General features: G+C 38.7%; 2 protein-coding genes across 3 annotated transcripts in view; both read left to right on the top strand.

Moving 5' to 3' along the window:
• The window catches only part of LOC308408917 (uncharacterized protein), an 81,132-nt gene that overhangs the window by 60,635 nt on the left and 3,599 nt on the right, over positions 1-16,898 (top strand). For both annotated transcript variants that reach the window (XR_013973867.1, XM_080901398.1), the window contains 2 exons: positions 12,220-12,289; positions 14,167-14,307. Coding sequence is in view for 1 of the 2 variants with exons in the window: in XM_080901398.1 (XP_080757524.1) it covers positions 12,220-12,289; positions 14,167-14,307 (211 nt within the window). In the remaining variant the exon portion in view is untranslated. The remainder of the gene's footprint in view (positions 1-12,219; positions 12,290-14,166; positions 14,308-16,898) is intronic.
• zic6 (zic family member 6) lies at positions 3,963-10,808 on the top strand. The gene is made up of 2 exons (XM_080900340.1): positions 3,963-5,887; positions 7,555-10,808. The coding sequence occupies exons 1-2, from the start codon at positions 4,930-4,932 to the stop codon at positions 8,178-8,180; spliced, it is 1,584 nt and encodes a 527-aa protein (XP_080756466.1). The 5' UTR covers positions 3,963-4,929; the 3' UTR covers positions 8,181-10,808.

The following is a 16,898-nucleotide window of genomic DNA, read 5'->3' as shown; positions in this document are numbered from 1 at the left end:
ATTTGTATATTTAATTTAATATTTTTATATGTTCTTTTTAATGGCCAATTGCATTAAATTCTTGCAGGAATATGCATATATATCATTACTTTGTATTTGGGTGTGTGTGTTTTTATTCATTCTGTAGCTAGACACATGTCATCTCTCCCCCCCCCCCCCCCCCCCCTTTTTAAGTATCCGTAATGAAACGTGCCAATTTATTGAAGGCTCTTCTGCAGGACTGCGGTATTTATAATTTGCTTATTTAGTTATCTTTCCTGGGATTACCTCACTGGGCGTTGGAATAGTCTATTGGTTATAACATAATCTTCTTCCAACTGAGCATGCGCGTTACCTAAAAAGTATCAGAATATTTTAGTGTGCATACCTCTGTGACAGTAGGCCCACTGCTGCTGGAAAAGAGCAGAACATAATCATCACCCTAAATGGTAAACATCTCACATTTATATGTTTATTCTAACTAGATGTGTTAGAGTCAGTAATTATAAAGGATTTTTCCATTGTGTAATTTCGTAAATGACCTAGATGCATGGTAATTCTATTCTTATATAAACCAGTAGACATATCACAGCCCAGTCTTTTTTCTCTCTCTGTGTATGTGCGTGTAGCAAAGTTGAGTGATTTTTTTTAGTCCATGATGTCTGGCCTGTGGCCCACACTATGTTTGGCCGGCTTAGGCCGCTAGTGCTATAGACAAGTTTGTGGACTTGAAATTAACTCAGTAGTGACCAGACAGAAGTATAACCTTAATCTCTCCTAAAATGGAAAAGCTGCAACCGAATGCCACTGTATGTGATCCTGTTTTCAGTATTTACATTTTAAAATGTAAAGTAAAGTGATCAATGTATCCCAGAGGCACAATTACATGGATGATTCTGTGATTCACTGTTTTGGATAAATAGACAATGTGAAGATTGAACTTCTACATTTTGCTGTGGTTTAAATGTGTCATGTCTGTTGCTTGATTTATTAAGAAAATGAATTGTGGTGCTTTGTGTGTTGAATAAGGGTGCATTCTCTATCACCTTTCCCACTTCTCTTATATTCGACGGAGCTTAAAACACTACAGTGGCTCAGGTTCGCATTCACTCGAACATCCAGTAAATTTAATAGAGTCTGAGAATAATAGAGGTTCTTTTATTTGTTCCAGCTCTGCTATTTGTCTTCATAACATGTGCATCCACTTATTTTCAGAATGCATAGTGCTTTCACAAAGCAAAAATTTACATTATGCTTTGTGTTTTCAAAACACATGGAGCTGCAACAAATGCTGTTTTAGTTTTTCCTGCACCTGTAGCAGCTGATAATGAGAAGGATTTTCTCATCATATTGCTTTACAATACAAACGGTAATTTAACTGTCTTGTAATATAGAATTTCACAGTGCCTGTATTACGTTGATACTAGGCATGTTTTTGTGCTATGCATGTGTTTAGTTTTTTTCAATTCTCATGTTTTTCAGTGGCGAAATGTTTCCGCAGTTCCATATTTTCGTCATTTATTTCATTACAGGCTCATAACTGTATGTAATACAATAATAACTGTGCAGATCGTTGTATGTGTTTCATAGATTATATGGTCAGTTGGGCCTTGACTGACTACAGCACATGGAGTTTGCCTGATGGAGAGGGCTAAATGACTTCTTGCTGTGATTTGCTCGAGCATCTGTCTCCAAATGGACTCATCCCAAACCTGTTAATTCATCTAAATTTCATAAAGTCATGGCAAGACTGTGCACTGCCATCCCTCATCAATTATAATATTTCAGCGCACTCCACACTAATGCATGCAGTTGTTTAAACAGCCACACAAACCCACATACACACGTTCTTATTACTACAAGAAAACACAAACACAGCTCACACAATCACAAATGAATATGGATACTTGAAATCATTTTGTTTTTGGTTTCCATTTGAAGTTTTTTATTATTATTATTATTATTATTATTATTTATATCTTGTGTTACATTACAGCATTCACCATGTGTAACGCTAGTGATTTGTATACGGATAGTGACTAGATTATTATAGAAAAGCAGCCATATTATTATAATATAGCCTACAACAGGCTACATTTCATTTTAATATGTGTGTGTTTATGTGTGTGTGTGTGTGTGTGTGGTGGTGCTTGTTTTTCCCTTTTGTGTGCAAATAGTTTTCCCCAAAAAGGGTCTTATTTAATAAAAAAAAAAATAGACTTCTTCTCATCACCATCCAAGGTTAAATTAACTGAACTTGCTGAATTTTCAGTCCAGTCTATAACATTGCTTCGTATTCAGTAAGCCTTGAATTTAAACTGGCATTTGACTTGTCTTCCATTTTTTCTCTGCATTGCGCCTTTATAATATATTTGATTCATATTGACTAAGAGCGTCTTGGAGCGACATGGACCTTGTGGCTGTAAAAACTATGCCCTGACATGAATGTTTTGATTGTTGCAAGTGATATTTCACATGCAGCAGTCACCAGAATTTCATCTGCCTTGTCAAACAGCCAGCATAAACCAGACTTATAAGGCTGCAGGGCTGGAGGAGATTTCAGATGTCAAAATGCTTACATTTCTTACAAAGTAGATATTTGACCTGAAGTTTTGTACATTGACGTGCAATTTTCAAATTAGTTGTTTGTCATAATAACATTGCATGTGCGTAAAGCAACATTGCAAACCCCTAACCAAATAAACACTGTTTACTGTTGTTGCCATTGCTTCCAATTTTATGATTTATTGTTTGAAGGTAACCTCTCACAATATTTATCTCATGAAATTAAAAAATTGTTACATTTATGTAATATTTAAAGCAGGTACACTAACTAACTGAAGAGCTCACATTTCCTTGCTATAGCACAAAAATGGGGCAAATATTAAAAAGGCCTATTAATTGTTAGATATGTGTAAGCCTTTGTCTCAAACTTAACTTGCTGAAAGGGTATACCTGAACAGCCTCAAAATCAGCATATGAATTTAAGTCCTTAAAGTGCAGCTACTCTAAACAGTTTTCCTTTGTTTCCTGTAAATGAGGAACAGGGGTTATTTGAGGTCTCTCAGGCTTTTATGCCATCTGAATATATGATTGGAAACTTTCAGTTTATTGGCCATTAAACCTCGATTTTTTTCGGAAATGCATCAGGTTAAAGGTTGATAAACATGAGCGTCCATTACAATCCTCACGGAATTAGGCCAGTTCTGGGAATGTCTACTATTTTCCAGCATTTAATGTCAAGTGGGCCCCTTGCTTTGTCTCTGCATAGGACCCACTGCAGGTGACGTCAGAAAGTTTTTTTTTCTTTTTGCACGTTGATTATACCACCAGCTCAAGTCTTTGGAAATAAGAGGGGTTTTCACCTTAAACCTGCAAGCTGCAGTTCGGATCTTACGCCGAGTTGTGTAGATTGAAATAAAAGTAACAGATAAAAGAATCAGGCTAAAGTGGTTAGGGTGGAAACCCCCCCCCCCCCCCCCCCCCCCAAAAAAAAAAGCTGCGTGTTTATCGAACCAGAGCCACGTCAAAGCTCGAAAACGTGCAGAAATATGTGTTGCAGTTCAGCAGCGTGGGGAGCTTGAAGCTCGCTGTCCTCACAGCACCCCAAAGTAAGAAAGTTTATCTGAGTTTCCTAGGAACAGTGGAGCCTATCCACTGCTGTTCGTCACGTTTCATAATCTGCATTTTACGTAACCATTTTCACATTTGTGCCAGCCTGCACGACGGTGCGTGATGAACTTTTGAAAATTATTAATTTATTTAGGCTTAATAAGAACAGCGTTATATACAGGCGTGATTTACAATAAGCACATGGATAAAATAGTACATCTTGTTCTGCTGTACTCCCCAGTGACACTACTAGAAATGTATGTTTGAAACAACTTTTATTTCCAACAAGATGATTATCGTGCCTCGTAGGACTACTTGTTGCTTTATCAAAGTTGTATTTTCCATACTACACGAGCCCAATAGATTACTGCGTCCGTACGGAAATGTACTCTAAAATAAAAATGTACCACAATGATCTTACCACGGAGAGAGAACAGTAGCCTTCTATTACTATTAGAAAAAATGTGGATCTAAACGTGGTGCTCATATAGGTTAATGAGTGCCGAAGCAATTATGTTTTTGTTTGTTTGTTTGTTTGTTTGTTTGTTTGTTTGTTTGTTTGTTTGAATCAAACAACTGCTGCATTTGTGAGGAATAATATTCTGTAACTCTGACTATTTTCAAACGAGGTGCTCTACTCAAAATGAAAGTCTTGACAATAATTGGCCTGGACAAGCAAGGACCAGTCTCTCTATTATACTTGCCAGGCAGGAGCAGGACATTTGCTGAAATAAAAGGCATGAAGGCTGGGAACTGATTGTGTTGTGTTTTTGCTCACATCGGTTTTTAATCACTCGATTTCTACTAGAAGATTAGTATTATGCATTAACCTGTGCGTTTTTCCTACGCAGAGATTTAGAGAAGGGGAATTATAAGACGTCGCCTGAAGTTAAAGAGGCTGCAATATTTGGGAGTATCGCGGCACATTTCAAAGCATTTTCTCTGCGATATTTGAAAACGGAGTCGTGCAGTGAACGCCTGCGTGTCCCTTTTAAAACAAACCCAGCGCCTGTCAATCACAGCGCATTCCAACCAATCCCAAAGCTCCCTTTTTAAAAGCAGGTTGGCCTGCTGTGCTTTTATATTGCACCATGGCCTGTTTCGAAGCATTTTTACTACCACGGTTATTGCCACAAATCAAGAGGGCAAAGTGAACGGCATGGGACTCACACCAACTTTAACGAAATTGAGTCTGGTTCCTACTTCTGCGAAGTTCACGGCCAAGAATTTCACATGCAGATGATATACAACAAGGAAAATGGAAACAGAATTTCTAGGTGTATCCTGAGTGCTGAATTGGTTGATTTTGCAAACTCATAGCCAAACTCACAACAAAACATGACAAGCCTTTCGAGGTTTAGTGGCTGCCCTCTCTCTTGCGTCAACCCCGGGGAGAGCAATACTGAACCCAGCGTGGTGCTGCCACCTTTGGCAGGAGAGCACATGGGACACCCCACTGGCAGTTCCTTAAAACTCTGCCCCTCGCACAATTTGCGAGACTACCCAGAGACGAGGTCCAGTGCATATGTTGACCATTCGGTTCCCAATTTTTCAGACTCTGGATACCCCAGTCACCGGTTAGAGCACAGCCCTAGGGGCATTATCATTGGAGCCAATCTTTCTGGAGCCGGCATGCCACCCGTCACTGATCAACTGGCATCAAGACCTAACCAACATGGAGGGATTGGACGCTATCGTGACTTTCATGGCTACAGAGACAACAGAAACCATACTTTTTTCACAAGTTATCAGGAGCAGGCCCATGCGTCCTCCGACGCATCTCGAGATCTCGGCAGCCAGATGATGCTGGGTCTGCCTGGCGACCTCCTCACCCGGACTCACCCGTACGGCCAAACTATCAGCCCCAAGGGAAACAGCCAGCAACTTGTCACTCAGTTCCTGGGTCTGTACAAACCCCTGAACATGGCAATTCAGCGTGGAGGAGGAGACGCTTTCCTCAGGTGCTCAAAACAAACAGTAAAGCATGAGCTGGTGTGCAAGTGGAGTGACGGCCAAGAGGGGGCTGGAAAGCTGCCTTGCTCCAGAGCCTTCGGGACCATGTATGAACTTGTCACCCATGTGACAGTGGAGCATGTCGGAGGACCTGAGCACTCTGAATATGTGTGTCACTGGGAGAATTGTGTGAGAGACAGGAAGCCTTTCAAAGCCAAATACAAGCTGGTGAACCACGTCAGAGTCCACACAGGGGAAAAGCCATTTCCCTGCCCATTTCACGGCTGTGAGAAAGTTTTTGCAAGATCAGAAAATCTAAAGATCCACAAGAGGACTCACACAGGTCAGTTAATGATAAGACAACAACACAAATAGTGATAATGATAATAATAATAATATTAATAACGTTTTAGTAGTTTTCATTTTTTACCAATGTGAACATATTTTTCATGTTTTCAATATTCAGTTTTTTTTCTTAAAAACATTTATTATTATTATTATTATTATTGTTATTATTATTACTACTACTACTACTACTACTACTATTATTATTATTATTATTATTATTATTATTATTATTATTATTATTATTATTATTATTATTATTATATCTGCACAGCACAATGTAAAGTGTTATTGAAATGTTACGCAAAGCTTTTTGTGACACTTGTCGCCTTCTCCGTTACTGCCTGACAGAGAAGTAGTAAGACAGTTGCAAACTATGTGTAGTATAGGCAGCAGGCCTAGTGGTTTGGGTGCCTCTCCCACTTCATTCAGTGAAATGCTTAAATAAATCCCGGGACACCGGAGAGTCGTGACGTAGCCGTTACGCTGCCTCTGCCTCCCAGGGACTCATCTCCTGTACTCAGGAACACTAACAGAGCACATCACACTGTGATGTAGCAGTAGTTGGTAAGTACAGAGATGACCTCATTCAGTGTAAACAAAATGAGTTATATTTGAATGATTTCCTTATGCCCTGTTGACTCTAATAGACATCTTACTTGAGGCAGTGTGAACCTTTTATAAAAAGAAAACTCACATCACTCTACAGACTAACTTTTGCCCTTTTTTCTGCACAACTAACATAAGCACAGAATTATATATATATAATATTTCTGCTTGTGTTGTATATAAAATATTTCAAAATTTGCGGAACAAGATTTAATTACAATGAAATACAGCCAAATTGTACTGAATAGCCTCTTTAGGACCGAAAGGCGTTTATTAAGCAGCCCTTTTTCTTGTGCTGTAAATTATTTTACTAATGAAAGCAAAGAGACAGAGGCAGAACAGAGAGGCTTAATGGCATTTAAGCTATTACACAACTGCACACTCTGTTCAGCTTATCAATTTATGTAAAAATATATATTGAGATATTAGCTTTTTCTTTTTAATTCTGTTTTTAAATTTAGATAAATATGCACACGCAAGGATTACGATTCAGACTCTTTTCTTTTCTTTTTTTCCCTTCAGTCCGGCAGGAGGACGAGGGCTAGCAGCTATAGGCAGCTTTGTGCTAGAAGAACAATTAGTATCCTGATGGCCATAATTCACTCTAAGCATGGTAACTGAATTTAAACAAATCAACTGCGGTCGCAGGTTAATCTAATGCATGTTTAACTAGGCCCTGGAGCCTTTTTGATTTAGTCTGCAGATACACTGCCTCATTTGTTGCAATTAGCACCGCACCAAAGTTTCAGCAACTATTATTTGTAAATTGTTAGCAATTTACCTTTTAAGTGTCACATTCTTAAAGAATTCTAACCGATGCCTATGGGCGACTCTGTGTTTTGCTGAGCGAGTGATTAAAAGTAATTTCACACTGTTGGGCGAAACATGGCTGTGCACTTTTTAAAAAAAACCAAACTTTTAGATTCCCATTTCATATGACATGGCCCACCCACTGACCCAGCCCACATAAACATTAGTTTACATGGTCAGGCAGAACATGCGGAGACCTGCAAACCTTTTCGTAACTCGCCGTCACTTTTCTCTTTGCACGTTTAGGTGAAAAACCTTTTAAATGTGAGTTCGAGGGCTGCAACCGGAGGTTTGCGAACAGCAGCGACAGAAAGAAGCATTCACATGTGCACTCCAGTGATAAACCCTACATGTGCAAGGTCAGAGGCTGCGACAAGTGTTACACCCACCCAAGCTCCCTGCGAAAACATATGAAACTCCACTGCAACAAGACCCAAGTCGCCAAAGACGGCGACGCGCGTCCTGGTGGTGGGGGTCACATTGCGGAGGGCAGGTCAAGCCGAGTCTCGGATGGAACCCAGATCAGCCCCACTCATCCACCCACCTCATCTCAAGATGTCCCCTTGTCCCCAGAGAGTCGAGACGAGCCGACCCCGAGGTCACGTTTCCATCACACATTTGACAGCAGTTTGGACTACTCAACACACAGGTCACAGCCCCTCTTGGACCCTTTGTTGTTACAGAGAGGCAGCTACAGGCCTCAGTCCTCCCAGTACCCCTGCAGCCAGACAGGTCACGCTTTTGCCCAGAGCTCAAGGACTTTCTCCCCTGCTTCTTCCTTTCAGAAAAGTATTGTTAATGGATGGTACACATGCCACAGCGGCGTGGACTCTTTCCCACCAAAGCAATGCAATAACATCCCGTCTCTCTGAGGTGTTGTTGGGACACACACAGGCGGCTTAATATGTTGGGCCTATTTTTTCATGTGGTAGCTCAAACCTACAGCTGTTGTTCTCTGTACTTTCGTAAATGTTGTATTACATATTTTGCGTGACGTCCTCAGTTATCCTATTGAGTATTCAATGGAAATGTGGCAAGCTTTATTTGTTGTCGTGAGGTCTGTTCGGTTGGGTTTGGTTTAAAGCCCATACATCTCCCAAAAGTGGATTATAGGAACCGTTATGTGTATTTCTAGTTTTCGTTGTGTTGCATAAGTATTGAAGATATCTATCTTTAAGTGGGGAAAAAATGACTAAGGATTTAATGGAAATCTGCGTGTTGATTAGTCTATTCTGAACTTTGAATCTTTTAAGTAAAAGGAAGTGTCTTGCTGAATGTAGCCCTGACTGTAGGGGTCTTTCTTGAATGTAAACTAGTCTAATGTATGTCTGGATGAATAGAAATATTATTCATGACTTATGTACGTCGCAAGATAAAATAAATATCTAATTTTTTTTCGCCCCCCTCAAGTTAAATGTTGAGGTTTAACAACCCTGCGTGACGGGCCTGGAGCATGAGCTGTAATTAAAATACCGCAAGGCTCACTAGTTTTTTTCCTGCCCTTGATTATGTTTCACTTTTTGCCCCATTTTTTTTTATTTTTTTTATTACACACTGTGTATTATATGTATATTTCACATTTCTGTGCAGAGTAAGAGTGTGAGTATAAACCAGTGGTCGTGTTACTATTCAAACGTTTAATTAGCATACAGTTCAAAAGTACATAAGCTCACTGTATAATAATTATCCTATATTTTATTAAAGTGTCTATATTCTCTTTGATCAGGAGTGTGTGGTTAAACCCAATCAATGCATGATGCCAAACCTTGTTCTTCCCCTTAAAACACATCCAGTGCTATTCGCCATATTTGCAAGTTTGCATTCTTGTGCAAGCCAGACCTACCGATGAGTCTGCATAATCTATATGTACATACATGCAGAGTCTATATTCTAGACTAGATGTGGAAGTGATTTGATTGAGGTAAAATCAAAGGTAACTGTAACGTGGTAAGATAAACTCTTCTTAATACAAAAAGGAAATTGCAGTCTACTCAACGAATTTAATTTTCTTAACTGCGCAATGATTTTTTTGTTGTTGTTGTTTTTTTTTTTTGGAGAGGCTGGAGATGTGTTTTTGTTGCGGGGTTTCGCGCGTGTTTTCATTTAGTGATATCAAATCTGATTTTTCTTCATGTTTAAATCAGTTTATAAATTTTATCTCCTTATATTATTTCTGTGTCTTATTTAGACGCACATATACACCATGGAGCGTTTTATTTTGAAGGTGAACAAGCTGTAAAGATAAAAAAGAAAAGACCCAGATTATAAGTTAAACATACTTTAAAGATATTTACATTCTAAGAATTTTGACACTTTTTACATTCTAAACTGTTTTGCTAGACATATGTGCCGTTCTGTTTGATTTGGGTATTGGTATAAGTTAGAAAGTTTTTTTGTTTGTTTGGTTTTTGTGGGGAAAAAAAGCTCAAAATGATTCACTTGATTGCTCTTTATGGATGCACATATTATTAATAGTTAAATGTTTTACTTCGCCTATAGCACATTTTGGGAGAAACATATGATCACATTTATTTGTTTTTTGTTCCTTCAAATACAACCCTTCAATTAAAACTCTCTTTAAAATAAAAAACGTGGTATTGGGATTTCAGTTTGAAGCCTGTATTTGTCTGTACAGAGCTTTTAGTCCGTTTTGCTACTAATCCTGGTGCAGACAATAGCTCATTTTTAGTGAACTATTGTTCCTATCCAGTCTATTCTGAGATAACACTTCCTGTTTCCTGTCCAAGAAGCAACACCCCCTCTCTAACAATACCAAAAGAAAAAGTAACTGGAAATTAAGTGATCAGGTTCAGGTATGTTCTGTAGCTAAAGACTATGTACACAAGTATGTATGGTATAGCAAATACTGTATGTCCTTGTCCTGCTCAGGAAAGTATAGTGCTTGGTCATTGTGAAGGTGGCAATAATCACAAATAAAGTAAAAGAAAAAGAAATTCCACTCTACTACTATTAGAAAATGTTATTCATTGCACCTGTATGGATGTCAGCATATTCTACCATTAAACACGTCAATGACTAGTGCCATCTAACCTCATATACCAGTTTGTGTAATCAGGTCTCATGTGCACCAATTTTATGTTTCCTTGGAATATTTTATTATGTTGATCTGACAGGCTTTGATATATATATATTGTTCTTTATTGCAGTGAAATAATTTTACTTATAGGTGAGTTTGCTCTGATCATAGAATATATGGGAAAAATAGGCTGAAACTACATCTGATTATGCACCCCTTACACATGTTACTTTATACACATTCTGTGATGTTACATAAGAGTTTGCAATTTTAGTTACATTTGCTTTTATTTTTACGTTATTTGTAAAACAATTTCAAGCGACATAAGTTTACTTCTACGCTTATAAAACTGTGGAAAAAAATCCAAAAAACATCTTCTTTAATCTTCTCATCTTTTTTGACTAAAACACACATTCTTCATGTATTTCCACAATGTAATTGTTATCGAGATGGTGATACTTGCAATCTGTGATGCACTTGTTTATGCATTCTGGTTCTAGTGTTCGTTGCTCATGATGCTCATGGGAATAGATCTTTTGGGAGAGTCAGATATTTTTGATGATGCACTTTACAAATCCCTCTTGAATCTGACCGCAGCTAATTTTTGTTTTTAACTTTTCAGTGTGAGACTTTGTGAGAAGCGTCAACATGTTTTATTTCTATTTCAATAAGAGAAAAAACAGTTTTAACCTGTGTTAATGATTTCATTGTTGACTTTAGCGAATTGGTGCCGCTGCATCAGTACTGTTTAGGTTGATAACAATAACATTCATAGGGTTGAAGTTCTGTGTGGTAAGTACTGTGATATGGCCTAACATGAAGATTTCAAGTGGCTGATATTGTAAAATATTTATATTGTGAAGTGTTTCCTTTTTGAGGAAATTTAAGCCAACCTAGTGTGCTTTGATCAGTATGCTTTAATGATGAGATGACTGAAATTATGAGGCCACTTTGTCCTGAAATGCAACAATATCAATACCTTTCATCAAATGCTTTATGTACTACAGTTATCTTTAAAAAAATCTTGAGATATTCTGTAACTCATTCTTCTTCTACTGAACCCCAAACTGTCGCATTCTGCCCTTTTCTGCTCTGTTTCTAAAAATAATACATCTCTCCACAGAAAGCATAATAGAGGTGATCAAAAATAATTTTGAGCTCAAAGAAGCCTCTGTGTTTGTATAAGCAAAATAGTTCTTCTGTAGTGTTAGGAGTCAAAAGGTAACAAGCTAAACACTGATATTCTCAGCCTCCAGCACGTAACCCTTTCTTCATATATTCTGACCATGCTATGGTCTGAACCTTGCCACACCCTTCCCCCAAGTAATCACAACTGATTAGACCTCCACTTCTCAGTTTGCCACTTGTCTGCCGCCATCTTTACTTTTGTACTCTCTGCCTAGCAACAAGCATAGGCGCCATTTTGGACAAGGTATACATCATTTTAATGTAAATAAATCTATTTCACCCTGGGATCTGGTAAATTACTATCTTACCCCCTGGGCTGCTGTTGTGCCATACTTAGGTTGAGCGCCAACTGTGTAACGTGGTCTTTGGTTTTATGCATTATCATAACCACATATGGCATCTAGCACAACTTACACTGTGTAGCTGGCGTACTTTTCTGGGTGCGGCTTAGGGACTGAGCTTGGTCTGAAGAGGCAGGAGAATCTGTGTCAATGTTCATTCTGACTGACCAAATGTGTTTTTAATTGGATCTCTGGCTCCTCCCCCCCTCCTTCCTAGGTCAAGCCAGTGGTTCTTTTGCTTCCCATCTTGGTTTCTTTTCATCCACCCCTCTGTGACCCTTCCCATTTTAAATTTTTTTCCCAGATCCTCTTGTTCCTCTGCCTCATCTATGTCTATCCCTGCAGCTCCTGCCCATCTTCACCTTCCATGACTTCTTCGCGATGGCACCCTAATCTCTGCCAGAGTGGTCTGATGGTAAGTAGGTATCCTCTGCTAGATCCCCCCCCCCCCCCCTGACATGCATGGAACTTGACTCACATATCTGCTTTTTCTTTACACTGCCACTCCATGGAAAATTGCAACACCACATGGAAAAATGAATGCAGCTGCACTGACTGCTGCTTTATTTTCTTTTGCTTGCCCTTTCCAGCTAAAGAATGGTTGCCACAGAGGGGTGATGTCAACACTGTATAATAAGGACAGTTAAAAAAAATGAACAAATTTTAACTCTGAAGTAAATTACTGGACAATATACTGTACAACTATTAAAAAAGACCGAATAGAAGAGTGAAATTTATGGGTCACTTGTTTCTATCTGAGAACATTTGTAAGGCAATCTGTTTCATGTCTAAGCATGTGCAGGTTGACAATTAATAAGCTCATAAAACACTCAGAAACTGTGCTCTTATGGTCGATATTGCAATCATCGCACTTACATGCACATGTTTTGTGTGGTTACGAGCCATGAAATGGTGAATAGCAATGCCGAATCCCAGTGCTATGCTCTTATGATTTAACCAAACTGATCCTTTAGTTTTCTCTCTCATCTTCATCTGCACTGTAGTTTTCTGATTTCAGTGGTGCCAACCCCCTGTGTAGTCCAGCGTGTACCAGGTCTTATTAAACTAGGCTCGTGTCACTCTTCCCTATGGCTGCTGTACTGTCAGCTTAATCCCAAGTCCCTGAAATACTCAGCTTTCTGACTGTTGTTAGAGAATTTACGAATAATTAGTGTCACTAAATAGAGCATCACTTAATAGCCAATATATAGCAGCATAGCGAGAAAGGTCCCGTCTATCCTTATATTTGCTGCATATTTGTCTTTTGATGCATTGCAATTTACCCCTGTGGTTGGTTCTTAAAAGATGCCCCTTTTTCCTTTTTCATTTATTATCTATGCCTTACATAACTGAGATTTTGACAGTTTTTGATGAGCCAGTTTTTGAGATTTCATGGTCTCTGGGTAAGCTGGGAAGCTCAGGAGGTAATCATATGACTGACAATGATCATTTCACATGGAGAATAAACAACAACCTAAAAGCAAAAGTTTTTTTTTTTCAGATGTGGCCTGCAGCACTTGTTGTGGCCTGTTGCAATGCAAAAGGAAAATAAATAATATTTTAGAAGTCCACATCTCTCAAAATTCATGCTTTCAAGGTTTTTATTTTTTTTTAATATATTTTTTTATTTTGGGGGAGTTAGAGTAGGTTGTGTTGGGTGAGCCGACCTTTGAAGATCTTTCAACTCCTGCAAGCTCCAGGCCTATGAGATGCACTGCCATCCTTTTAAGGGAATGACCATAACTTTGGTCCCCTTGCTTCTAATCCCTCCTCCAGACCCTTGTCATCACAGATCAACCAGTCTGAGCCTTAATGTCCTCCACTTGCTGGCAAGGGCAGCTGGTAGCTTTCATGTATGCGAAGAGTCACATCAATATGCTTCAATCTGCACTTGGACCAGAAATTGATGCCTTTATCTTCATCTGTCTTTCTGAACAGTATATGATCTTTGACATACATCTTAGAGCTTCTGCATAATGATTCACGTTTTACAGAATGCATTTGAAGCATTATTAGAAAATCGCTTTGATTTGGACTCCTAAAGAGCACATTGCCTTAGATTTTACAAAAACAATGCAAAGAGATCCTAAATGGCTGTTGTCTTTGCTGTCTCTCAAAACTGTCACCTTTCATTAGAAACAGTTCAGTTCTGTTGCGAGATACAGACTTTTTGTACGATTTCTCAAATCTCTGCTGTTTGAGGTTGAACTTAAAAAAGAAATTACATTGATCACGGTCCAGGGTGTTTCAAAGTGGTGAGTAATCGTCAGTGTTTAATTTTATCTGTTGCAGTATGCATTGCAAGGCAGCTGCATGATCAAGCCTGTGAACTCTACATCTGAAGGAAGGATTCTGTTTCTGATCATATCCCTATTGAAGTCCATCCATTTGTCGAACATGGAGGTGTTGACGCACTCGCGCTTGCACTCACTGGTATGTGGTGGTTACATTTCTATGTACTGGACGTGACTGTGTGCCGATATTTAGTGTTTGTAGCAGTAGTGGGAGCGCATTTTAGAACGCTGTAAGGGAGGATGCATGGCAATCTCGCTGTTAACCTTCAGCCTTACGAGTTCACCCCAGGGCCTAAATCTACAATGATGGATATAAGGTGACGGGGAATAGGGGGTCTTCACACAACCTAGGAATTTCCCCTGATGTTTTTTACTTACATTTAGACCAAGATTTGCACTGCGATGATATTTTATATTAGGGGTGTATCATTAATGGAGGGGACAAATGTGATTTGTTGACCCTAAAGTGGATGGCACAGACAAAAACAGAGTAATGGCATTGAGGCAACAAGAGGGAATGCAAGGTAACCGGTTGATGATATATGTATTTACACTCATCAACAATATAATGTCCCCAGGGGACCAAGGTTTCATTTATATCCCTTTGAAATTAAAGCCCTAATGATGGAAATTATTAGCCACTTGCTAAAGAGAGCACAGGGGCATGCGAGAGAGTAATTAGTGACCAGTGAAGCTTTGAGGAGATGAAGTAATGTATTTAAAGGCAAAAATAATCATCAGTAAGGAAGCCTGGCCTTCTATTAGGTGCAGTCTATGATATGGTAATTTGATATGCATCGAGTGAGGATTCGTGCATACAGCATCACATTAAATCAAAAACAGCTGCATTAATTTTTGTCTTACGATCAGTGGCATACCACCTTCACTGCTGACTCAGACCTGTGACGTGTTCACCTTTTCATGGATGACTTTCAAAAAGAACAAGGAAGAACTGATGGTATTTATTTCAGTCAGCAGGGAATAATCCTAGTTTTAAGATATCTGAAAGAGAAGAGGGATCAAAACTCCATCTCTTATGTAACAGGAGAGTGTGTCACATTGTTTTTTTTAGGTAATTAGCAATTTTCCTCAGCTCAACTCCAGTACCTTATGTTATCTGTTTGGTTGCTGTTGTGAATGCCATAGCATTCCTTTCAGTTATGTAAGTGACGAAATTATGCAATCTCTATAAGTATGTTTCAGAAAAAATAATCTGCAACAAAAAGGAAAATATACTTATGGAAATGCTATGCCTACAGTATAACAAATACAAAATCCCCACCGTTTTGACATGCATCAGGTCAGTAATACCCAAACAAAAGCTGAGTGTGCAACAGAAGAAAGAAGAGAGGGAGTTTGTTTACTGTAGAAACAATGATATTTGTATTTAAAAGTGTACGCTTCTTGACTTTCAAGACCAAAGAAACAGCTACAAATGAATCAGTAAAGCTATGTGTGTAATATATTTGACTCGTAATATCACTTCCTGTTTGAAAACATCATTAACTTTGCTATATGCATTAATTTCATTCAAAATATCCCACAAAAGGGACCATGAATAATTCCAAGGAACCAATGGAAGAGAGGGAAAAAAAGATACAGCCATCACTCATATCACGCAGCTTCAGTATAAGTACCCTTTTCTGCCTGTGTTTTAAAATGGTGTAAATGTCCTTGTATTGATCAACACATTACGGTAATGTGCCAAACAGGTACAGTGGAAACAGCTTAGAAGTCAGCATGCGCTGTTGATAATATAAATTGTAACATGTGAACAAGAGATTATTGCAAAATGGCTGACTTGACTGCCTACACATCTTTTTTTTACTGATCTCTAATATAAAACAGCTTTTACTGTTGTTGCATGTTGCATGTAAATCCATACGTATAATATCATAACAATATCAATTTATGTTTTTTCCATTTTAGTTTAATTTGGGGATCCCAAGTAAGAAGATAATTTCTTTTTCTTTTTTACTGTCTGCTAAGAAAGACAGATTGTGCGACTGGAAGGTGGTGTGTGTGTGTGTGTGTGTCTGCGTATGTGTGTGGGCATGTGTGCATTATGCGTGTGTTAAACGGGACCTAGGCCACAGCAGCGTGGAGGACTGAAGTCTCCGTGTATTCTAGCTCAGAGATCACAGAACTTATGAAAGACTGCTCTTTGATCATTTCCATTTCTAAAATAATTTGCTTTGAACATTTCAAGTCACTTGTGCTTTTATTTATGGAGCCTGTAGACAATCAAGGAGTTGAAAATAATTAGGCTCACGCGCACATGAGTGTGGACACGTATTCCCTTTCGATCAGTTAAAACCAGCTCTGTTAATTAAAGTTCTAAGCTGTGACTCTGCCCAAATAATTTTCTTGTAAGCTACTGCATTCCTCAGATCTGTTGTCAGTAGTGCATATTTTCTTTTGGTTGTTCCTTTCTATGTTTTTTTCTTACAGAAATCCCACTGACCCATATAGTTGATCTCATTCTTGAAGCATATAATATAGATTCCAAGTTAAGAGAATAGGGGCTCTATTATTAGTCCCATTTGAGGTGCGCAGCCTCCATCTAGGTACTGCTGTGTATTTCTGAATTCCCTGAGTGAAAGCATTACCATCTCATTTGGGTGAGGGTGAGATTACCTCATGCAACCGAGCTGTTTTATCACAGAATATCTAGGGGAGCTGAGCTGTAGCTGCTGACTGTTTATTCAGGCAGCTGAAGGAAGAGACATT

Source organism: Rhamphochromis sp. 'chilingali' (assembly GCF_963969265.1).
Source record: "Rhamphochromis sp. 'chilingali' genome assembly, chromosome: 13".
Classification (NCBI taxonomy): domain Eukaryota; kingdom Metazoa; phylum Chordata; class Actinopteri; order Cichliformes; family Cichlidae; genus Rhamphochromis; species Rhamphochromis sp. 'chilingali'.
The sequence above is the reverse complement of the archived record's forward strand: the minus strand, read 5'-3'. Positions and strand labels throughout refer to the sequence as shown.

Coding starts and splice junctions, on each gene's coding strand:
- zic6 (XM_080900340.1), top strand. CDS start 4,930: ATGACAAGCCTTTCGAGGTTTAGTGGCTGCCCTCTCTCTTGCGTCAAC. Junction 5,888..7,554: donor CCACAAGAGGACTCACACAG/GTCAGTTAATGA, acceptor TTGCACGTTTAG/GTGAAAAACCTTTTAAATGT.